The sequence below is a fragment of the Cydia pomonella genome, chromosome 16 (genome assembly GCF_033807575.1).
Source record: "Cydia pomonella isolate Wapato2018A chromosome 16, ilCydPomo1, whole genome shotgun sequence".
Taxonomy (NCBI): Eukaryota; Metazoa; Arthropoda; class Insecta; order Lepidoptera; family Tortricidae; genus Cydia; species Cydia pomonella.
In genome coordinates, this window is record NC_084718.1 from 15,725,694 (window position 1) to 15,751,859 (window position 26,166).

The window sequence follows — 26,166 nt, forward strand, 5'->3', positions numbered from 1 at the left end:
GTCTGATAAGAATATTTATTTATATTTTAATAACTGGATAAAATCTAACTATCTTGCCAAAGGTAGAGAGGTAAGAAAATTGCAGATTGAGCTATAAGAATCTTTGAAATTGAGTTACTATTTGAATTATTTGTGACATACCTGATGTATTTTCGAATTATTTATGAATTCTTTATGTTATATAAAATGAATGCTTGTATGAATTTATGTAATTTACTTATGATTTTTTCAGATGGGCTTTCATGCCCCTAACCAACTCTGACGGAGACAGGTTTTATGTAAGGTTAGAGTCTGAAGACTCATGGGAGCAGTCACTGGAGATGACGGAAGAGAGTGTCTCTCTGCATGTCAACTATGCAAACACATGGACCGAGGCTCGGAAACTTGTAAGTATGCATCTAATGTGCCAGCGCAAGAACCATTCCTAGTCACAATAACCTATATCATATGGAGTGTGGATTTAAAAGGAGTGAAATCTCTTATAGTAGAACTGGTGCAAAAGTGTCCAGCTGTCAGCTATAAATAATAGTTCCAAATCTCTCCATAGTAGCGCTAGGGTAACTAAGAACCTAGGCGTTATTGAAGGAGTAAAGTGCACTGTCTATGATTTGATTATTTTTTTCAAGTATTCTAGGTATTGTAGCGCCACCTATGTAAGGTTTTTTGATGACACTTTTTGGTACATGGAGATTTAATTCCTTAACTCCACCGTCCATACTGTATCATTCCACAGTTGGTTATTCTGTATCATTCAACATAACGCAAAAACATTGTCAAGTCTGAGTATAGTATTGGGGACACCACAATAAACAAGGTAAACCCATGTTTGACCTGGGAGTATTATATGATGATAAGCTGCATTTTAATGTTCATGTTGATAATATTGTCTCCAAAGCCATGCATATGTTAGGATTTGTATTACGTTCAACGAAACCTTTTAAGACTGCATCGTCTTATATATAGCTCTATAAGGCACTCGTAAGACCATACCTCGAGCACGTTTACGTAATATGGAACCCGAAATACAACAAATATTCCAATGCTATTGAAATGGTGCAAAAGCGGTTCCTGAAGTCAATGCACCATAGACTGACAGGTAAAAAAATTACCTACATTACTCTTCTTAAAAGATACAACCTCCCAACTCTTGAGGCTCGGCGTAAAATGGCTGACGTGACAACGCTATTTAAAATTTGTGCGGGTTGTTATAAAAATTCTGAACTTCTTGAGCAACTTCACGTTAGAGTCCCTGCTCGTAGTGCGCGCTCACTGCGATCCCTCGCCTCTTTTGCCGTCCCGCTATCCTCGAGCCACGCTGGCGCTCGCGCACCTTTGCACCGTATTTGTGACGAGTACAATAAGTTCTGGATTTCAGTTGACATCTTTAATAACAGTAAAATGCAATTTAAAAAAAAGTACTGAAATCGGCAATCGATAGTTAATAAGAGATCTCCCATCATACTTTAAATGCATAAACATAGGCATAGCACCTACCTACATAGTATTGTACAGTAGTGTTGTTAGTTGTTACTGTTTTTACCATGTCTCTTTCTCTCTCAGTATTCATCATTCAGATTGATTAACTTAGCATCTAGTGTTAGTAAATTTACAAGGGCTGCTATTTATATATCCGGAAACCGGGATTACAATCTTAATAAATATTATATTTGACCTCCATGGTAAAATTTGAATTTTTTTATGTACTGGCGGGTATATTTTTTCTTTCTTATTAACACTAGTGTTTTGTTTTTGACGGGTTTTAAATGTCATCTCGCTGCAAGAATGGAACTCACTCGTGAAAATATTCGTGCTATGATTTATTATGATTTTCGGCGTGGTTTAACGCAACAACAGTGCATAGATCAACTAACTTCAACTTTTGGTGATGAAGCTCCATCTAAAACTACTGTGTATCACTGGTTTAGTGAGTTCAATCGTGGACGTAGTATCCTTACGGACGAAGTTAAAGCGGGCCACTCACACACCTGCCGCAGGGGCGATATTGGAATTGTACCCTTAATTGCCTCCTTAATTGTGATGTGTGTAGAGAAGCAGGGCCAATTTTTAGATTGGGCCTGCAGCAGGGCGGCAGGTGCGCAAGACCTTCCTAGCTCCCTAGATTGTATCTACCGCCCTGCTAGGTTGTTACATGTGTAGTACGATTGGGGCAATTCCAGTCAGTTCATTGGCGACTACCGAACCAAACGGAGGTCACTTGTCACAATGAATAAAGAACGTGAAATTTGGACACGGATAATAGATGTATATAAAGCCAGGAGCTCTTCAAAAGAATCCATGTCCATTCGTAAAAAGTTTGTCAGATCCTCTACTTCCAATTCTTTCACTATGTTCATGTGGCACAATTTGCCTCTTTTCTGCAACCAGTTCTTCACCCAATATCTTCTCTTTTTTTTGTCGGTAGCACAGAAAGGTCAGAAAGTGCCAAGGCGATACCAATCCTTTGGTGCTTTGATAACACAGGAGCCATTCTCGTCGACGTGCGTTCAGCGGGACTACTTACACACTGAGTGGCAGGCTAGTGTGTAGAAAACAGCCTAAAATTGCTCCGACCGTCGTGCGACCGGTATTGCCCCTGCGGCAGGTATGTGAGTGGCCTGCTTAAGGCAGCTCGCCCGAAATCGGTCGTTGTACCACGAAATATTGAGGCTGTGCGAAAACTTATAATGGACGACCGACATGTTACGTACCGCGAGATAGAGGCGACTCTGAGTATTTCTATGATTAGCATTAATAGCATATTACATGATCATTTAGCTGTAAAAAAAATTTGTTCGCGTTGGATACCGCACAACTTAACTAAGGAGCAAAAAGATGCTCGCGTCGAATGGTGCAATAAAATGTTAAAAAAATATAACCGTGGTGACTCAAAGGCCGTTTATGGGTGTTTCAAAATGAGCCGAACCCTACGAAAGTTACTCGTGCAAAAAGTACATTGAAACAAATGGTGGCCTGCTTCTTCGGTATTAATGGCCGTACCGTAAAACGGTTAATTCAGATTGGTACAGGACCATTTGCTTACCGGAAGTATTTGAACAAATTCGTAAAACTAACCAGCGACGACAGCTGTCATACGTCACGCGAAACAACTCTATTTTTGGAAGGTCAAGATGTGGAATTAACGGGTCATCCGCCGTACAGCCCTGACTTGGCACCTAATGATTTTTATTTATTTCCCAATATAAAAAATAAATTACGCGGTCAACGATTTTCGACCGCTGAAGATGCTGTCGACGCATGCAAACAACACGTTATGGAGGTACCTCAGGCGGAGAGGCAGAAGTGCTTTAAAAATTGGTTCACACGAATGCAAAAGTGCATAGATCATCAAGGGGAATACTTTGAAAAACAATAAAACCATTTTCAGCCGTGTACGTTTGTTTGTTTTTTTGTTTCCGGATATATAAGTAGCAACCCTCGTAATAATTGTATTTAGTACCTTAAGAGTAGTTAAGTGTAGTAATATTTCTGTTATACATGTTTTAGTGAGAGCTGTTAAGGAATTAAGTGAATGTCATTTGTGTATTTTGAAACCTTATCTCCTGCTCACTTATTTCTGTTTGCTTTCCAAATAAAATAAAATAAAACACATGTCATACAACAATGAAACTTAAATCATTATTAAGCAGAGTTGCTATTGTTTTGTTTGATTAAAAATTATACGAATTCTATTCTAATTTCGAATACCATTGATTCAAATTTCACTGTCAATTTTTTTTTGTACTAACACCAAGACTTTACGTGAGAGTCAGAATGGCGGGTGTACCTAAATAAAATTAAATGAAAACCATACCATATTTTTGTACCTAATTTGTACTATTTAGTACCTCCTTTAAAAAAAATTGTAGCTCACGGTACGTAAAGTTATGATCAAAAAACAAGTCACCCGCCATCCCAGTGGTACACCCGCGATTCTGACTCTCACACACTTTACTGTCCATCGATGAACATGATCTACATAAACTAATTACAGGCATAGATATACAGGGTGGTCCAAAAGTCTTTTTACATTTGTATACAAAATTGTATACAAATCTAAAAAGACTTTTGGTCCACCCTGTATCTTATCCTATTGTAAGTAAAAAGTTTTAGATCAATCTAGCTACGTTTGTATGGAGAACCGAGCTTGACCAAGGTGGACTCTTAAGTCCTCCATTCAAAACTTACTTCACTGAGCTCTTATTTCATCGACATTGAGAATAATAAATCTCTTTATCAGAATTTTAAATTGGTGCTAGGGAATGATTTCTTATCAGTTAAAAAAAAACCTGTATTGAAAAATATCTTGGCTTTAATTTCAGTTGGAACAAAAACAAAAGCAAAAAGATGCCCAGCCTGAGGAGGTTCAGGTTGTAGAGAAAGATGAAAATGACAATCTCATGTGGGTGGACAAGTTTAAACCACAGTCATATGTGGATCTGCTGTCAGAAGAGCCAGTTAACAGAGCGCTGTTGCACTGGTTGCATTTGTGGGATAAGGTAGGTAAAACAAGTACTTGGCTCAAACCAGAAGCCTCGTCTTGGCTCTTTGCCAGAAGTGTCTTTTACATTACGTCTATGGAACTAGAGGACTTCTTGTAATCAGGATGTATTATCCTCATAACATTGTTTCGGCGTGGCCTAGGGGTCGCCGGTTCAAACCCTGGCTCGTACCAATGAGTTATTCGGAACTTATGTACGAAAATCATTTGATATTTACCAGTCGCTTTTCGGTGAAGGAAAACATCGTGAGGAAATCGGACTAATCCCAATAAGGCCTAGTTTAGCCTCTGGGTTGGAAGGTCAGATGGCAATCACTTTTGTAAAAACTAGTTGCCAAGCAGACCCCTGGCTCCCATGAGCCGTGGCAAAATGCCGGGACAACGCCAGGAGGAAAAAGAGAACATTGTTCTGGCGTTTGCCTCAGGTCATCTAATGAGGCTTTTCAAACTTTTTTCGTAATTTATCTAAATGTATGTCAATGTGAGTCAGTAAATTTATTGTAACATGGGTTTGTTATCATTGTAAGCATAGAACAATGCCTCGTGGAGTAAATATTTGATAATAAAGTAGTTGAGCTTTGAATCTACACCTTGTATATCATCTTAGTTTTACTTCAAATTCTTCCAGTTCAACATTCATTCCACTTGCAGTCACATATAAACTTTAGAACAAAAGATTTACAATTATATTCCACTTTTAAGTTTATTACTGTAATGCAAGGATTTAAAAATATTCATTTTAAAATCAATATGAATTAATTTCAGATAGTATTCAAAAAAGAAGTGAAGACCAAAGATCCGCAACAGAGGACTACGTTTAGCAAGCGCGCGGGCGAGTTCCAGCTCACCAACAAATGGAAAGGCAAGAAAGAAGCCGAGCCAGAGATGGATGAAGACGGCCGACCGCACCACAAGGTAGGATTTATTTTATAACGGAAGTCAAGATAAAAGACCCACAACACATAACCATATTAAAATTAGTATTTTATAGAATTTTTCTACGAGTCATCAGCAATACAATTTTTTTTACTAACCTAAATTATTAATGAAAATTGGTAAGAATCTAAATAGACAAAAATACATAATCGTGCGAGCGCCGCCCGCCCGTTACCTCTTTATAGGAGCGCGGCGGCACGTGATTGGTAATATTTTTTATAGTTGACTACAGCGTACCGATATAAATTTAATAGTTCAGTTGATAGCCCATACATGAAAAGTACGCAATTATAGTTTGGTATACGAAATCTTAATTCAACCATTACAGTCGACGAGTAGAAAAAAATAACAATGAATACTGCTTTATTGAATTGATTATAATTAAAACTACCTAACTTTTACGCGGTCATCATATTGATATCAAATGCAACGCAAATTAGGATTGTTTAATCTTTTTATAGGTGGCGCTGTTGTGTGGGCCGCCTGGCGTGGGCAAAACGACGCTGGCGCATTTGCTAGCTAAGCTCGCGGGTAAGCAAATACCTACCATTTTCAGATATATGCATTATGTACGTTTGTATATATGTTTTATTTATACCGAAGTTAGTGCAGGAAGATCAAGATCATATCACAATGCTTGTAACGCATGGTAATATGAACTAGATCTTCTTTGATTAAGTATAAAGTCAGCATATCCATCTTTTGCTTACCTAATAATAATATACACTATTTCTATATTTCTATTTGGTTTTTCCAATCGAGTCGAATATGTTTCACAAAGCAGTTTATAGAAGACTAGCCTGCCCGTGACTTCGTCAGCGTGGAATGATGATGGTTGATAAAAACTATCCTTTATCCTTTCCCGGGCCTCATAGTATTTCCGGACCAAAGGCCTCTGCATCAAAATGATCGAAAAACCAACAGAGTTGAGGTTGAGAATAAGGTCATTAGATAGGTATTTCATTTCGTTCAATGGGTACCAAGTGGAATTTCTGTGCAGAACTGAGATATTTGTATTCTAGTCAAAATGTCATCACTCTTATTACCTAAGAAAAAGAGTCCACCGCTGGGCGAGGGCGGGGAATGGCTTGCCGCGCTCGCAGCGGTGCGCGAACATCTGCCCTGCAGCAATTAATTTACTTACTTGGACTCTATTGCCTAGGTAATAAGGGTGATGACATTTTGACTAAAATGCAAATATCTCTGTTCTGCAATGGTATTTCCCTCGGTGCCCATAGAACGAAATAAAGGACATAGAACTACCTATCTAATGACCTAACTCTCATTTCTGTTGCTTTTTGGACCAGGTAGTATACAGAGTTACCCACGCTCCTTTGATCTAAATCAGTTCAGCGGCTTAAGCGTGAAGAGGTAACAGCCAGACAGATGTACTTTGATATGTATAACATTCGACGACCGGTTTGGGTATGGATATTTGTTCCTCAGTCATGGGTGTTTTCTATGTATTTAAGTATTTATAAATATTTATATATTATATATACCGTTGTCTAAGTACCCTCAACACAAGCCTTATTGAGCTTACTGTGGGACTTAGTCAATTTGTGTAATAATGTCCTATAATATTTATATTTATTAGTATTGTAACCTAATAAATAAGAACCAAGTATAAATGTTTGCAGGTTACAGACCAGTAGAGCTGAATGCTTCAGATGAGCGCAGTACGGACGCGTTCAGAACAGCGCTGCATAACGCTACCCTCATGCGGTCCGTGTTAGACCCCGACCGGAGACCCAACTGTCTTATACTAGGTAAATTAATTTTTAAATCTTTCTTTTTACCGTGATTTGGAATTGTCAATTTTATAAGCGTAAAAGTATTCTGTCACTTGCGACAACACATAATAAATTTGTGAACTTTGCCAATTAGAACCTAGGCCATTGTAGAATAATTTTAAATCGTCAAATAGAGAAATATTATCCTTTTGATTTTATTTATAACCTGACTGTCATAATTCTCATTAAATAAGCTTTTAAAAATTTCTTTGGTATCCCCTTTTTCATAATACTTAGCATTCTTAGCAAATGACGGATAGTAACAAACAATAGGGTTGATGACACATGTTGAACTTTATAACTAAATCTAGTTAAATATATTGAAAACGAGCAATTTATCACAATAAATGGGAAAGTTTCAAAGTGTAAGTTCTGTTAAAAACATATAAAAAGGATAAAAAAGTACCATTCAATTCCTTACACATTACTTAAATAAATATTGTATACCAACTATATACCTGAACGCAATATTTCACCTACAAAATCGCAATTTTCTTGTTTTCCGTACATCGAAACGTCTCCTCTAAGCCTCTTGAGCTTGACGTCTCCTCTAAGCCTCTTGAGCTTGACGTCTCCTTTAAGCCTCTTGAGCTTGACGTCTCCACTAAGCCTCTTGAGCTTGACGTCTGCTCTAAGCCTCTAGAGCTTGACGTCTCCTCTAAGCCTCTTGAGCTTGACGTCTCCTTTAAGCCTCTTGAGCTTAATGTCTCCTCTAAGCCTCTTGAGCTTGACGTCTCCTCTAAGCCTCTTGAGCTTGACGTCTCCTCTAAGCCTCTTGAGCTTGACGTCTCGACGTATTGCCATGGTGTTAGGAGCGTTTCGTCAGTAAAGTGCGATTGTCAGATTTTGATTGTCATTTGTGACTTGTATTGCTTTAACGCAATGGGTCCCATATAGACATTTGATCCTCAAAACAAACCTGATTGATAGATATTTCCCATTTATATAAATTTGTCAACGAGTCTATTATCAAATGAATTTTAGATTTGGCATTTTAAGATTATGAATAACGCCATTTCTATCTTTCAGATGAGATCGATGGTGCCCCATTACCAACCGTCGAATTGTTAGTGAAGTGGTGCACAGCGACTGCAGCGGTCGCTGGGAAGAAGAAGGCCAAAACACAGCCTTTACGGAGACCTGTCATAGCCATATGCAATAATTTGTACGCCACATCTTTAAGGCCGTTAAGGTAATACATATTAAAAATTAATTTATATATTGTTATTGTAATTTAACAAGCGGAAACGTCTGCGAACGATGCTATTAAGCTTAGGATAAATTTAATAGTGGAAAATTTACTGCCATGATTGAGACTTGAAGTCACGGCCTCTGGATACTTCAGGTATGTCCTATTAAATCATACTGGTTAATAATAAGGCTAAAGATGACATTCGGATGGCAACTGGAGTTGATTTGACGACCAGTCTGGCCTAGTGACCATGCCTATGAAGCCGATGGTTCTGGGTTCGAGTCCTGGTAAGGGCATTTAGTTCTGTGATGAACACAGTTATTTGTTCTTGAGTCAGGGGTGTTTTCTATGTATAAGTATGTATTTATCTATACGTATGCGTATCGTTGCCTAGTACCCATAATACAAGCTTTGCTTAGTTTGGGGATAGGTAGATCTGTGTAAGATTGTCCCCAAATATTTATTATTGATTTGTTACTTTAGCGGTATTATCATCACTGTCAATTTACTTGATAAAATGGGTCACGTTCGTAGCTGTATTACTGCCGCGATTAGAACGTTCAATCCGTCACTCATTTTATCAGGAAAGGACTATAGGAGTTGAGGTCATTAGATCGGTATTTCTATGTACTTAATTTTGTTCTATGAGCACCAAGTGGAATTCCATTGCAGATCTGAGATATTTGTATTTTAACAAATGTCACTATCCCTATTACCTACGCGAACGGTTTGCCGTGTTCGCAGCGGTGCGCGAACATCTTCCCTGTAGCAATTATTTTACTTGTACACTATTGCCTAGGTAAAAGCTATTGCTAGGTAGTGAAGTTCGATCGATATTATATGAGTCACTTCATTTGAAGATATAATATAAGGTCCCTCCCGCCCTAGAACCCTGATATAAGTTTTGGTTCCTGCCTTCTCTAAAAATAATGAAGAGCGAAGTGGCTTGCCGCACCGGTGTAAGCGGTAAGCGGAAGTAGGGGGAAGGTTGCTTTGACAGTTTTAATCAAAATAGTTACTCTTAAATGTGTGCGATGCTATCTGTACAATAGGGAAACTACATGGTTAATATAAAATTTTATCTTCAAATGAAGTGACTCATATAATATCGATCAAACTTCACTTCAAGAAGTTCGTTTGATCATCAATTATTTTATTTACTTGGACACTATTGCCTAGGTAATATTGGTGCCCATAGAACGAAATGAAGTACCATATAAATACCTATGTAATGACCTCACTGTAATTTTTGTTGATTTTTGGACCAGGCTCTATACAAAGTTGTCCATGCTGACAGCGTCCGCGTCGTGCGGACTAAGCAGTAATGTCGCATCAGTTGCAATCTGAACGTCACCTTTAAGGTGCCTGTTAAAGCAATATGCAATAATCTATATGCTACGTGGCTTGGAACATCTTAGGTTAGCCCTGTTAAAATATACTGATTAAGAAAAAGTCTAAAGGCCGACACGTGGCCCTGACAAAAGGCCCTACTATATGCAAATAACCTGTAGGTCACGTCTTTGAGGTAAGGGCTCTTTCCCACCGAATGTCCTGTTTTTTTGCGGGTACAGTTTCCTGCAGGATCCCGTTTTAGTAGTATCCCGCGATCAGAATGCCAGTGTGAACGTCACTATATGAGCACTTATACTACTAAAACGGGATCCTGCGAAAACCGTACCCGCAAAAACTTAGATCTTCAGTGGCAGAGTCCTAAGACTGACAGAAGACTGTTATTTTCGCACGGTTTAGGAGATACAGCCCTATAAAGGTTTTTTTTTTCAGTCATGCAGAAATTTATAGGGCTGTATCTCCTAAACCGTGCGTCGTACCGCAAAAATAATCAAATTTTCGTTCCCCTTTGAAACCCGACGCACTGAATAACCTATCACATTAGGACATGAAACAATCATCATCCTATTTTTAAAATTATTATTTCATTGCAAGTTTGAGAAAAGCACTATACAAATATCGGCAAGAAATGGGGTTGCCGGCCGCGTATCTATACGACCTCGCTACGCTCGGCCGTCTATATTTACTTGGGCTGCAACCCTTCGTCTCCCGTCTATAGTAATGTAGTATTCCAGGCCGGTATCTCTGATAGTCCGCGTGGCCACCGTGTCCCTGCCGCGGCTGGCGGCCCGCCTGGGGCTGGCGGCGGCGGGCGTGGCGCCGCGCGTGGCGGCGGCCGTGGCGGCGCGCGCGCACCCCGACGTCCGCGCCGCGCTGCATCTGCTCAGCTTCCTCCACAAGCTTAAAGGAGGCGCTCAGGTACGGCCAAAGTCTAGGCCAAGGTCAGATACGGACAAGGTCAACTGCGGTCAAGGTCAGGCACAGTTTATAAATACATAAATAAATATTAGACATTATTACACAACTTGACTGCGCCCCACAGTAAGCTCCGAGAAGCTTGTGTTGTGGGTACTCAGACAACGATATATATATATATATATACTTATATACATAGAAATCAGCCATGACTCTGGAACAAATATCTGTGTTCATCACACAAATATATATGCTCTTACCGAGATTCGAACCCAGGACCATCGGCTTCATAGGCAGGGACCCTACCCACTACCCCACTACTACTACCCACGACCAGACCGGTCGGCAAAATGTATCAAAGTTATTTATTTATTTAACCTTTATTGCACAGTACAAAAAAGTACAATGGCGGACTTAATGCCTTAAGGCATTCTCTACCAGTCAACCATTGGGCCAAACAGAAACTTACAATTGGCGCGGAAAAAAAAATCAGTACAGTACAGTTCTAATATTTTTCTATTACAGCATGTCTATTGCGTGTTTTGGTCCAAATGTTATGATGTAAAATTTTCTAAACATTAACATAACATTTTTCGATTGCAGGTGACAGTTGCGGACGTGGAGAAAGCCTCAATAGGCACCAAGGACTGCCACAAGAGCCTCATGCAAGGGCTGCAGGCCATTTTCACCATCAACGATAAGGACACGGATGTGCTGAAGACCGTACAAGCGGCCGGGGAATATGACAGGTACATTTTAGACAATAGGGGGTATTACTGCAACGTTCTGCCACTAGAGGGCAGCACTAGGACATATTGTAAACCATAGATTAATTTATAAAAAAAAAAAAAAAAAAAAAAAAAAAAAAAAAAAAAAAAAAAAAAAAAAAAAAAAAAAATTATACATCTTAAACAGTTTTTTGACAAATTTTCACTGTGACTTTGAAGCATCAAGGCGATTTGTTTATAGAGAGTACCGCGAAATGCGAGAATGGGAATTTCATTCTCTCCCTCTATCGCTCGAATATGAAAGAGTGATAGAGATAGTGTTTCGCGGTAGGCCCTCAGTATGTGCTAGTGGCGCCCCCTACACAGAGTTTAGCGTAATATCCCCATACTATAAGGATCATTCGCGTTGGACGGTCAAACCTGTGACCCCAAAACCCATATATTGGAATATTTAATTCCTATTTCCTCTGCATTGGCATTTATCATGACCCAAATAGTACTTAACTTTTAAGCGAATATCATATTAAGATCGAACGGAATATATGTAGTCAGTTGCGGAGATATTTGTCCCCCCACACAAAAATAAAGAGGGGGCTTCTTTGCTGCCCTCATAGTTTGCGTGCGCTCCTTATTGTAATTGGGACCGGGTGCGTTGAAGGCCAGCCACCTTTTGGCCTAAAAGGGGGCGTCCACAAATTAGGTAACGCAAATTGGAGGGTGGGGGGGGGTGGGTCAGGCCAAGCGTTATGGTCCTGTTACGTTGGGGAGGGGGGGGGGTCAAGGTTTGCGTTACGTCACGCACGATTTTATAATAATACATAAAAAAAAATTATTTTTGTTTTTTTATGTATTATTATAAAATATTAGCCACAGAAGATGGGATCGCCGCCGAAGCTGACACCGATTGTGAGAGCGATTCTGATTTACCTTTAATAGAATGTATTAAGAAATTGAACCAAAACCCGTTCATAGATGATTAAATTTCTTGATTCCTTGAAACCACAGTTTAATGATTTATTAAAACAGACAGATTTTTGATTAAAAAGTATCTATACTACCACCTGTCTTTCTTTTCTGAATATTAACCTAAAGATTTTTACAAAGCACTTGTTACGTAACGGAATTGAAGGGGGGGGGGGGGTCCCAGATAAGCGTGACGGTCCTGTTACATGAGGGGAGGGGGGGGGGGGTTAAAAAATTAGGAATTTTGCGTTACATAATTTGTGGACGCCCCCAAACGAAAAGTTAAACATGGCTGACACTTTTCGCGGATAAGCAGGTGCCCTTACAGTTCCTCTTACGTTGAAGTGACGCCATCTTGTGGCCTAAATCGGCAATTGAAACTTAACATGGAAATGATCTATGGCCGATAAACGGGGCGCCTGTTGTAGTTTAAGCATGGTCCGTGCAGGCTTAATTTTTAACTATATTGAATATATACCCTTCTCTGATGGAAAGCCACATTTGTACTTCTATCGTCTTAAGGCAAACCCACTCTAACACTAAGGTAAAAAATCAACTGTCTGCTTATTACGGTTCTTGCGAACGGTGTTCTATTTGTCACCCTTCGGAATGTAATCCTATAAGTGATTTTTTTCAAAACTTCTCTTAGTTTAGATATCTAAAACTGTAATCTGGAAGAGCGCGGTCTCCTGACACAGGTACTTCATACCTAATAGTAGGACTCGACCGCTGTGTATTTAGTTTTAGCTCTGCTGAATTCATTAATGAACTATTTAGAACATTACTTTCTATTTATCGTAATGATTATTAATGTTACATTGTACGTAGGAGTTTTATATGCGTTATATACAAGTGTATCGGACTCCTGTTTACGTGAACGAAGCTTTGGCACAAAAGCGACATTATCAACGTTTGCTTTCGTCTTTACTGGAACTGTACAAGTATTGCCAGGATTTATATTTTATTTATTTATTTATCGTATGGCATTTTTTTTTAGTTACTGGATTTAAGTCAAATATTAATCTAGAGATTAATGTTTGCACTCTTCAGATACTCGATGGCCCTTTCACTAAGGTTCGCGAGGTCTTCAACCCGTCCCTTGAATTTGGTGAGAGGGCATTCCAGAACAATGTCTTCGACCGTCTGCTCGACAGTTGCCAACACCTGTTCGTATGCGGTTCAGTTGACTCCATACCCGGCGCGGTTTGTCGAAGCCAGGTGGACGTTTATTTGGGTTGAGTGTGAAAAGTTGTTTTTCCTTCAATTGTTGGGCATTCCACTCAGTCGCGTATATCCCACTCGTTGTCAATATGCATCATACCAAGAGCTGGCAGGTTACGGGACTTGAGTCGTTTCTCTCCGAAATCACTGAGGTCTTTATGAATAGGTAGCGTGGGTTGGCGTTTGGTTTTTATTGCCTCTCGGAGATGACACTTTTTTCGCCGCAGGTGTGGTGGTTCTATGGCGCTTAGAGCTGGGAGCCAGAATGTTGGGGTGGGTTTGAGGCAACCAGTAATGAGCCGCATGGTTTCGTTCAGCTGGACATCCACGGAACCAGCATGTACGCTGTTCATCCATACTGGAGCACAGTACTCAGGATTTATATTCAATGTGAATGAAAACTCGTCCAAATATTTCACAATTGTTTTATTATTTTTTTGTTATGTGATAACGTTGGTGTCTATAAATGTGTTTTTGAAGTGAAAACTTCTTTAGCGGCGCTGTGCACTTTTTGTAATGAGGAAAAAATGTTAAACTCGCGACAGGTCACGTGACCGACAGATTCGTCAGATTGAAAATCCGTAAGACGGACACGTGACCTGATCGAAAAACTGTTACAATGTCATTGAAGCCAGAAGCCGCAATAAATGAATATTGTATTTTACCACATAAATTATAGTACTTTTATACTGATAATTAAAGCATTTCGTGCAAAATTATTCCCTAACCATTCCAAAATACCAAAAATGCACAACGTTCAAGCATTCAAGTTTTCACTTCTGCCGGCACTCCCGGAGTGCAACCCGTTGTTTTTTTTCTGATGTTCAAGACACACAGAGGACTGTGGGCCGAACGCCAGCAGCGGAGGAGGAAAGAAAATAAAAGACATTATTGTGACTCATTTCAATACAATTTCTGTGTACGTGACATCATCGTAAGAGGAAACAATGGTCACCAACACTTTCAACTCTACTAAACTAATACTAAAATAATAATAGACAGGAATCTTAAAATTAATGTATTTATTATCTATATAAGTTGTTTACATACATTACATTATTATTCTACTTACTGACAAAATTAGTTTTACTAACATATTTTTTTTCTTTCGGAGCGATTATTATCGAAAGTATCTATTCACTTCATCAAAAAATGGTTGGTGGAGATCCTTATTCGTTTTAAAACACCTATCTAACAATACCCTACAACCATTGGGATAAAGCGAAAAAAAAAAACCATTTTGTATGGGAGGTACCTTTTTAGGGTTCCGTAGCCAAATGGCAAAAAACGGAACCCTTATAGATTCGTCATGTCCGTCTGTCTGTCCGATTATGTCACAGCCACTTTTTTCCGAAACTATAAGAGCTATACTGTTCAAACTTGGTAAGTAGATGTATTCTATGAACCGCATTAAGATTTTTACATAAAAATAGAAAAAAAAAACAATAAATTTTGGGGGTTCCCCATACTTAGAACTGAAACTCAAAAAATATTTTTTCATCAAACCCGTACGTGTGGGGTATCTATGGATAGGTCTTCAAAAATGATATTGAGGTTCCTGGGACACACGCACTTTATCGATCGTCTTGGCGATTAGCGCGCATCTCACGCAAGTCACTCACGTCACGACTGACTTTTACTTCATTTCACATGCACTAATCATCGTCAGCGATCCTCAAGGTCGTATCGAAATAAGATCAAACCTGTAATTGTTAAATCTGTGTGTTAAATCAGAATCGAGTTCCATCACATTTTTCATAATTTCGATGTATTTACACGTTTTAGTCCAAGATCCCAGAGCCGCCAGACCTTATTTTCTCATGAATAAAATGTATGGGATTATACAGTGTTAATATGTACTTTTAATGTCTGCATACTTGATATATTGGCCCGACGGCCATTTGTCCGGTACAAGGTGCAAAGGTTGGTAAAGAATAATACTAACTTTTTTTAAATTCCTATGGCTGATTTTTATGTATGTTTTAGAAAATATTGTTAAAAATGGATAATCAACATTGCCAGACCATTTTCGCTGGCGTTAACTTTTACCAGAAGTTTTAAAGCTGTCATAAAATTGTTGCAACATAAATAATATTCTCACTCTTGATTTATGTACATGATACTCAAGGAAATATTACAAACCATTTTGTAAGTAGCCTGACCAATTGGAGGGGCCCAACCATTCCCCAGACCCACAAAAAGTTTATATGTGTGTCTGTGTGAACAAAAACGCACAATTAACAATTTTTGCACAAAAGTTAAAAACATTAAAATTGCTTTGAACTCATCGAACACATTTTTTTTTAAATTAACTATAAATAACAATTCAAAAACATGATACCCACGACTCCGGGCACGCGCAGCCGTCTCGCTCAAGCTCACACTCAGTAAGAGTTAGAGAAGAATCGAACTCACAAACGTAGTCCTCATTTTCCACTCTGGATATTTACATTATTGAAAATATTTCGACACAATTTGTTGTATATCAACCACAGCTACGCAGGGGGCGTTTGATTTTTTCGAATTTCTAATTATTATAAGAGTTAAGATCATTTAAAATTTGCATTAAATCTTTTTTTCGCTCCTAATTTTTACAATCATAAAAAATCGAAAAAAGTCAAACGTAGAGGCATAGCTATGGTTAATTTACATCAAATGATGTAAAAATATTTTCCATAATGTCACTATACAGAGAGGAAAATGGGGACTACATTTGTATGGAGAAGCGGCCGTCCCCTTTTGTCTTAAAAGGGAAGAATAGTTTTGCGATCCTTTATACTTATCGTTTGCGATTTTTATATGACATTATTTCTAACCCTCCGCCGACGTTCGGACCATAGCTCCCTGTGTGTTTTGAGCAATAGAAAGAACATGTTTATAAACACCATCGATAGTATATAGCATATCATCAGTACACTCACAACGACGGGAGAATCTATTAACATACTTGTATAACATATAAATAATGGAAAGATGTGTACAGCTCCGGTAATTATCAAAGCAAACGTAGATATAACCACCTTATTACATTTATTATTTCCTTGCATACGCAAATCCGAAGCACTTGCGAATAACGAATACAAAACACGTAAGTATAACAAAACATTAATGAATACTGTGATAAATAAAGTGTACATTCCTAAATCTTTCGATGCAAATCTCAGAAGAGTCAAAGTTACGGGAACCACCCAACCCCAGATATTTACTTTCAAGTAAATATGACTTATTGTTTCCAGGTCTTTATAAACATTCGCAAACTCGATGTAAAACATGACTGTCACCACTAGCAACCAGTTGTGAAAGGCATAATCAAAATATGCTGTTATTATAAATTCTGTTTCCATCCATTGTACATCTAAAAACAGCGCAAGCATTTCCATCGTCGGGTTAAGCAGCAAGCAGATGAACACGTAATGGCGGAACTGCCGCCATTTGGGCAACGCCATCCATGAAACTAGGCCGAAGATGACGCTTGTCGCACTCATGAAGGTCGAAACGCACGCCACAACAATAAACAATATAATGACGTAATCGGGTATGAATTCAGTTGAGACCACATCAGGGAGAGTATGATTAAATTCCTCTTTGAACTCCATTTTCTTTTCTTTTATACAGCGCTTGTATTATAGTGTTCTTCTCTTGGACTTACAGCAGATTTGTGCCTATTTGCTTTTTTACGTCTTTGAGTATCGTGACACACTTAACACAATGTTAAAACATGAAATTTTGCAACAAAAAGTACTTGTTTGTGTAGTCTGATAGTCGAATGCGTACTGACAGTTTTTAATAATTATCCTTATAGGCATTTTTTTGCTTTAAAAATTGAATGAGGATAAAAGTTAAAATTTGATATGCAAGATAATTATATTTCTGTGTTTGAGTTTTAGATTTAAATCAATTCATTTCTTGTTTAAGGAGTTAAAGAACAGAACAGAAGAATTATTTTATTTTTCCTTTCAAAATTCATCATTCAATAATTTAGTTTGTATTGTGAAGGTTGGAAACCTTCACAGTCTCTTGATAGATAATTGGCAACGATTTTTTGAATTCAGAACTATCGCCCTGCTGAAGGAATAAAAATCTGCAGGCGTTTTGATTCTGAAAGTTGCAAGCATCTGTGTTAGTCGACATTATTGTATTTAGTTTATGAAGAAAATATATATAATAATATTAGAATCTATCTGGAGCGTTTACATTCCCCACCTCAGCTAGCCCGTACCCTTTTACAGTATGTAGGCCTCAAGAGCTCTTTTACAAAGCATTGACATAAATGTACTACGTCCTAGACGCTATAGGGACCGTGCGCGTTGGAGGGTCTGCCATCTTGTGGCCTGAATCGGAACCATAAACATGTACATTTACACGTCTCGTGTTTTCTTGTGCATAGTAAGTGCTGCCATCTTGTGGGCTACATCGGAACAATAAACATCACATTTACGCCTCGCGCCAAAAATCTGACGGCTCCTGTGCTGCCTCCTACAGTTCATGCACGCTCCCTATCATAGAAATAGGATAGTATAGAACGACTGTCAAACTTCAAAAGTGTGACCAAAAATGAAATGCAAATGTGTGCGTAAATTGTCTATGTGCGAACAAAAATAGTGATGTCATGTTACAACATATTAATAATCTATCGATGTTTAACTGCTTTATTGACTACTTTTTCAAATGTGTTTGTTTATATAAAAAATGTAATAGGTATGAGTATTATTACTACTATTAGACCTTATTAGCGCCTTTAGTACCTTTAATTTTCTTTTACAGCGGACGCATAGTAAGTAATGAGCCGCATGGTTTCGTTCAGCTGGACATCCACGGAACCAGCATGTACGCTGTTCATCCATACTGGAGCACAGTACTCAGGATTTATATTCAATGTGAATCAAAACTCGTCCAAATATTTCACAATTGTTTAAATTTCTTTTTTGTTATGTGATAACGTTGGTGTCTATAAATGTGTTTTTGAAGTGAAAACTTCTTTAGCGGCGCTGTGCACTTTTTGTAATGAGGAAAAAATGTTAAACTCGCGACAGGTCACGTGACCGACAGATTCGTCAGATTGAGAATCCGTAAGACGGACACGTAACCTGATCGAAAAATTGTTACAATGTCATTGAAGCCAGAAGCCGCAATAAATGAATATTGTATTTTACCACATAAATTATAGTACTTTTATACTGATAATTAAAGCATTTCGTGCAAAATTATTCCCTAACCATTCCAAAATACCAAAAATGCACAACGTTCAAGCATTCAAGTTTTCACTTCTGCCGGCACTCCCGGAGTGCAACCCGTTGTTTTTTTTTCTGATGTTCAAGACACACAGAGGACTGTGGGCCGAACGCCAGCAGCGGAGGAGGAAAGAAAATAAAAGACATTATTGTGACTCATTTCAATACAATTTCTGTGTACGTGACATCATCGTAAGAGGAAACAATGGTCACCAACACTTTCAACTCTACTAAACTAATACTAAAATAATAATAGACAGGAATCTTAAAATTAATGTATTTATTATCTATATAAGTTGTTTACATACATTACATTATTATTCTACTTACTGACAAAATTAGTTTTACTAACATATTTTTTTTCTTTCGGAGCGATTATTATCGAAAGTATCTATTCACTTCATCAAAAAATGGTTGGTGGAGATCCTTATTCGTTTTAAAACACCTATCTAACAATACCCTACAACCATTGGGATAAAGCGAAAAAAAAAACCATTTTGTATGGGAGGTACCTTTTTAGGGTTCCGTAGCCAAATGGCAAAAAACGGAACCCTTATAGATTCGTCATGTCCGTCTGTCTGTCCGATTATGTCACAGCCACTTTTTTCCGAAACTATAAGAGCTATACTGTTCAAACTTGGTAAGTAGATGTATTCTATGAACCGCATTAAGATTTTTACATAAAAATAGAAAAAAAAAACAATAAATTTTGGGGGTTCCCCATACTTAGAACTGAAACTCAAAAAATATTTTTTCATCAAACCCGTACGTGTGGGGTATCTATGGATAGGTCTTCAAAAATGATATTGAGGTTCCTGGGACACACGCACTTTATCGATCGTCTTGGCGATTAGCGCGCATCTCACGCAAGTCACTCACGTCACGACTGACTTTTACTTCATTTCACATGCACTAATCATCGTCAGCGATCCTCAAGGTCGTATCGAAATAAGATCAAACCTGTAATTGTTAAATCTGTGTGTTAAATCAGAATCGAGTTCCATCACATTTTTCATAATTTCGATGTATTTACACGTTTTAGTCCAAGATCCCAGAGCCGCCAGACCTTATTTTCTCATGAATAAAATGTATGGGATTATACAGTGTTAATATGTACTTTTAATGTCTGCATACTTGATATATTGGCCCGACGGCCATTTGTCCGGTACAAGGTGCAAAGGTTGGTAAAGAATAATACTAACTTTTTTTAAATTCCTATGGCTGATTTTTATGTATGTTTTAGAAAATATTGTTAAAAATGGATAATCAACATTGCCAGACCATTTTCGCTGGCGTTAACTTTTACCAGAAGTTTTAAAGCTGTCATAAAATTGTTGCAACATAAATAATATTCTCACTCTTGATTTATGTACATGATACTCAAGGAAATATTACAAACCATTTTGTAAGTAGCCTGACCAATTGGAGGGGCCCAACCATTCCCCAGACCCACAAAAAGTTTATATGTGTGTCTGTGTGAACAAAAACGCACAATTAACAATTTTTGCACAAAAGTTAAAAACATTAAAATTGCTTTGAACTCATCGAACACATTTTTTTTTAAATTAACTATAAATAACAATTCAAAAACATGATACCCACGACTCCGGGCACGCGCAGCCGTCTCGCTCAAGCTCACACTCAGTAAGAGTTAGAGAAGAATCGAACTCACAAACGTAGTCCTCATTTTCCACTCTGGATATTTACATTATTGAAAATATTTCGACACAATTTGTTGTATATCAACCACAGCTACGCAGGGGGCGTTTGATTTTTTCGAATTTCTAATTATTATAAGAGTTAAGATCATTTAAAATTTGCATTAAATCTTTTTTTCGCTCCTAATTTTTACAATCATAAAAAATCGAAAAAAGTCAAACGTAGAGGCATAGCTATGGTTAATTTACATCAAATGATGTAAAAATATTTTCCATAATGTCACTATACAGAGAGGAAAATGGGGACTACATTTGTATGGAGAAGCGGCCGTCCCCTTTTGTCTTAAAAGGGAAGAATAGTTTTGCGATCCTTTATACTTATCGTTTGCGATTTTTATATGACATTATTTCTAACCCTCCGCCGACGTTCGGACCATAGCTCCCTGTGTGTTTTGAGCAATAGAAAGAACATGTTTATAAACACCATCGATAGTATATAGCATATCATCAGTACACTCACAACGACGGGAGAATCTATTAACATACTTGTATAACGTATAAATAATGGAAAGATGTGTACAGCTCCGGTAATTATCAAAGCAAACGTAGATATAACCACCTTATTACATTTATTATTTCCTTGCATACGCAAATCCGAAGCACTTGCGAATAACGAATACAAAACACGTAAGTATAACAAAACATTAATGAATACTGTGATAAATAAAGTGTACATTCCTAAATCTTTCGATGCAAATCTCAGAAGAGTCAAAGTTACGGGAACCACCCAACCCCAGATATTTACTTTCAAGTAAATATGACTTATTGTTTCCAGGTCTTTATAAACATTCGCAAACTCGATGTAAAACATGACTGTCACCACTAGCAACCAGTTGTGAAAGGCATAATCAAAATATGCTGTTATTATAAATTCTGTTTCCATCCATTGTACATCTAAAAACAGCGCAAGCATTTCCATCGTCGGGTTAAGCAGCAAGCAGATGAACACGTAATGGCGGAACTGCCGCCATTTGGGCAACGCCATCCATGAAACTAGGCCGAAGATGACGCTTGTCGCACTCATGAAGGTCGAAACGCACGCCACAACAATACCCAATATAATGACGTAATCGGGTATGAATTCAGTTGAGACCACATCAGGGAGAGTATGATTAAATTCCTCTTTAAACTCCATTTTTTTTTTCTTTTATACAGCGCTTGTATTTTAGTGTTCTTCTCTTGGACTTACAGCAGATTTGTGCCTATTTGCCTTTTTACGTTTTTGAGTATCGCGACACACTTAACACAATGTTAAAACATGAAATTTTGCAACAAAAAGTACTTGTTTGTCTAGTCTGATAGTCGAATGCGTACTGACAGTTTTTAATAATTATCCTTATAGGCATTTTTTTTTGCTTTAAAAATTGAATGAGGATAAAAGTTAAAATTTGATATGCAAGATATATTTCTGTGTTTGAGTTTTAGATTTAAATCAATACATTTCTTATTTAAGGAGTTAAAGAGCAGAACAGAAGAATTATTTTATTTTTCCTTTCAAAATTCATAATTCAATAATTTAGTTTGTATTGTGAAGGTTGGAAACCTTCACAGTCTCTTGATAGATAACTGGCAACGATTATTTGAATTCAGAACTATCGCCCTGCTGAAGGAATAAAAATCTGCAGGCGTTTTGATTCTGAAAGTTGCAAGCATCTGTGTTAGTCGACATTATTGTATTTAGTTTATGAAGAAAAAATATATAATAATATTAGAATCTATCTGGCGCGTTTACATTCCCCACCTCAGCTAGCCCGTACCCTTTTACAGTATGTAGGCCTCAAGAGCTCTTTTACAAAGCATTGACATAAATGTACTAGGTCCTAGACGCTATAGGGACCCTGCGCGTTGGAGGGTCTGCCATCTTGTGGCCTGAATCGGAACCATAAACATGTACATTTACACGTCTCGTGTTTTCTTGTGCATAGTAAGTGCTGCCATCTTGTGGGCTACATCGGAACAATAAACATCACATTTACGCCTCGCGCCAAAAATCTGACGGCTCCTGTGCTGCCTCCTACAGTTCATGCACGCTCCCTATCGAGAACAACTTGTGTCCGCCATTTTCAGCGTTTAACGTCTATCACTAAGCTTAAGAATAATAGCTAGTCAGAAGCGAAACTGTTATGACAACTGTTAATTTTCTGCCTAAATACGTACTGTAAAAAATCTAGATAAAATTTATTTTTTCCATTAAAGTGTAATGATTTTTGTTTCTTTTGTGACACTGCCGATATTAAAATTATAAATATAGTCTTAAAACCTTTTGTGTTTGACTCTCGTACTCGTAGCAATTTTAATCAAATGCTTATAACATAATATATTCTTTAAATATAATAAAAACACTTCAAAAAATTACAAGATAACAATTAATTTATCATTTTTGTGTATATATTCTACAAACAATAAGGTAGATTATCATTATTACCTCCTTGTTACATCTGCGAAATGTAATCTATGCGCCAAAGAAAATGGTGTACCACCCCGAGCGTTTAAAGTGACGTTTCAGAATAATCTAAATAAGCTTAAACAAAACATTTTTCGCAGTGGATTGTTATTATATTGCTTTTATTATGTTTCTAGATATTACAAGTTTTTTTTTTTTTTCAAGGCACATATACTTTTTGTTCTGAACTTATTGAGATTACATGCTCTCTCTCCTAGTTGTCAGTACTGAGTGATAGCCTCTCATTAAGAGGGAAGAATGGCTTTTCGAATCTAACGAAATAACGGTAATTTTTCTATAAAATTCCATTTCGGGAGAAAACGGTTTCCCCTAATCTTAAGAAATCACGCACAATTTGATTTTGATGTCGATCGCTTCGCCATAATACTTATATTCTAGGTTTATGGGTGTCGCTTTTTTTTGTTTTGCAAATTTTGAAAAATAAAGTAAAACCTAGTTTTTCATTGTGTCTATAACATACAAAAAAAAAAACAACAGGTTGCACTCCGGGAGTGCCGGCAGAAGTGAAAACTTGAATATGGACGTTGTGCATTTTTGATATTTTGGAATAGTTAGGGAATAATTTGAATAATTGCTTTAATTATCAGTATAAAAGTAATATTATTTATGTGGTAAAATACAATATTAACTTTCATCACACTTGCTCGAAAAAGGTCTTATTTCATGCAGGTGTGCTGAAGGACAAAGGCCTATTTTGTTCCCGCGGGAGTTATGGATTGTAATTTTTTTTTTTAAATTATGTCACTAATTCATACAAATTTTTATAATTTAATATTTTGGTTTATGTTCAAAATTATTTAATTAGATTAATTTAACAGCGGTTTAAAATATTTTTACATTATTTTCAATCGTGGCTGAATGCCGAATAGGTCTGTGCCTTCGATAATTCACCTGCCATGAAATTACAAAATGGCGGACGAATGTTTGATATGTCACCGTATTTAAGAATTATTTCGCTTATATTTAGTTTTTTCTTCCCAAGTATGATGAAAAACATTGTGTGTAACTCCGGGGGTAAGAATATTGCAAACTCGGGTCTTTAATTCCCTCCAGCCTCCGGCTGTCTGGAATTACCACCCTCGTATCCAAAATTTCACTTACCCCCCTCGGTTCACAATGTACTATTATTGCGCTATCATACACAAACATGACAATTTATATTACAATAAAAATCTAACACTTCAGAACTATTACAATTATTTAACATTAAAAAGTTTATCTCTCAGAAATATCAACTTCCATCCATAAATTCAACGACTCAGGTCACGTGTCCGTCTTACGAATTTTCAATCGGTCGAATCTGTCGATCACGTGACCTGTCGCGAGTTTCACATTTTTTCACCATCACAAAAAGTGCACAGCGCCGCTAAAGAAGTTTTCATTTCAAAAACATGGAGAATTGAAAATATTTAGATGTGGACAAACGTTTTCATTTTTTGTATGGGCGATTATGCGGTATAATCCCCTCTTAAATGGTAGTTATGCAACTCCATTATGTTACAAATAAAGTCCATTATGTTACAAATTTAACTAACTAAGCCATACGTTAATATAAAGATATAATTTTTCCAGGCTAGCAGATGGGATTTTCGAGAACTACCTTCAAGCTCGAGTGGACTCCCGGCTCCTCATAGCTTGTGAAACTCTCTCCTGGCTTCGGTTCTACGACACAATTTACTCGTGGACGCTGCGAACACAGAACTACTCCTTATACGGGGCGCTACCGCTGTGTATAGCCAGGTAAGATACAGTAAACCTTCTATAATAGCAGAATTAATATTCGACAACTATCTCCAAGCTCGCGTGGATGTTCAGTTCCACATAACTTGTGAAACTCTCTCCTAGCTTCGGATCTACGACATCATGTACTCCTGGACTTTGCGGACACAGAACTACTCGTTGTGCTATGCCTCTGTGTATAGCCAGGTAGGATACTCTCCAGAGCTGTGTATTACAGTGTGAAAACCTTCTATAATAGCCGATGGAATATTCGAGAACTCCCAACCCCTCACAGCTTGTGAAACTCTCCTGGCTTCGGTTCTATGACACAATTTAGTCATGGACCCTACGGACACATAACTACTCGTGGTACAGGGCCCTGCCTCTGTGTATAGCTAGGTAAGACACATTTCATAGCCGAGTAAACATTATATACTAGCAGAATATTCCATATATTAAAGAACTATATATAGCTTTGGAGATGCTGGTCTGGCTGCAGTTGTACCACACAATTTAAAATTGGTTCAGTAAGTTCTAAGTACTTAAAATTAAATACATTAATAATTTACGTTGGAACTTCAATGAGGCATCAGTGCCGTGATTGAGAACCGTGACTAAACAAAATACCACAAGGAAAACTAACTACTAAACAAGGTTATTTCTATTACATATGTATTGATATATTATGATTTATGATGGGTTTCAATGTCAATGATGTTAAAAATGAATATGTCAACATTGTCAACGCGTTGATATTGGAGATTTCGTTGTATTTTTGACAACAGTATTGTCTGTCTATGACCGTAATAAGATTCATATACTAGCCGTGTCTTATCCAACCTCGACATTGGCAGAATCATCACAACACCTACCACCAACACCACCAACACCTTGATGGAGCCATAACACGAAAAATTGATTGATTGATTGATTGTATATTTCAGAATTAGATTGATATACACTTGTACACTCAGCTATAAATGTTATTAATGAATTCCATTCGTAAACCTATTTTATTCATGAATCCCATTCATAAAGTGGGTATGAACTTTTGCAGTTCGCTGTACGTACTTAAATATATAATGTAACCAATGGTTGTCATACTTATCCTTATTCAAATAAAGATTTATTATGATTACCTTTGCAGGTGTCACACATTATTAGCGTCTAGAACTCCACAGAGAATCAAGTTCCCAACTCAAGCTCAAGAGGTCAGTATTTGCTTGTATCATTTATTTAATATAACGCGATAAAAGTAAACGAATAAAGTTTTAGTTTTGTGCCTGTAACAGAGGTCAAAGCCATTTTTACGGTTTGAAGCTTATAAATAGCAGTAAGATAACAAGTTTCATTAGCACAAAAGTGGAAATGCATATATAAAATAATAATTCAGCCTATATACGTCCCACTGCTGGGCACAGGCCTCCTCTCATATGCG

The 26,166-nt window shown here is 37.5% G+C and overlaps 1 protein-coding gene across 2 annotated transcripts in view; it reads left to right on the plus strand.

Moving 5' to 3' along the window:
• Positions 1 to 26,166, plus strand: part of LOC133526322 (chromosome transmission fidelity protein 18 homolog) — a 37,057-nt gene that overhangs the window by 2,953 nt on the left and 7,938 nt on the right. For both annotated transcript variants that reach the window (XM_061862880.1, XM_061862879.1), the window contains exons 3-12: positions 233 to 386; positions 4,320 to 4,496; positions 5,264 to 5,413; positions 5,896 to 5,965; positions 7,075 to 7,203; positions 8,257 to 8,419; positions 10,504 to 10,687; positions 11,288 to 11,433; positions 24,582 to 24,749; positions 25,876 to 25,939. In XM_061862880.1, the coding sequence (XP_061718864.1) occupies positions 233 to 386; positions 4,320 to 4,496; positions 5,264 to 5,413; positions 5,896 to 5,965; positions 7,075 to 7,203; positions 8,257 to 8,419; positions 10,504 to 10,687; positions 11,288 to 11,433; positions 24,582 to 24,749; positions 25,876 to 25,939 (1,405 nt within the window). The remainder of the gene's footprint in view (positions 1 to 232; positions 387 to 4,319; positions 4,497 to 5,263; positions 5,414 to 5,895; positions 5,966 to 7,074; positions 7,204 to 8,256; positions 8,420 to 10,503; positions 10,688 to 11,287; positions 11,434 to 24,581; positions 24,750 to 25,875; positions 25,940 to 26,166) is intronic.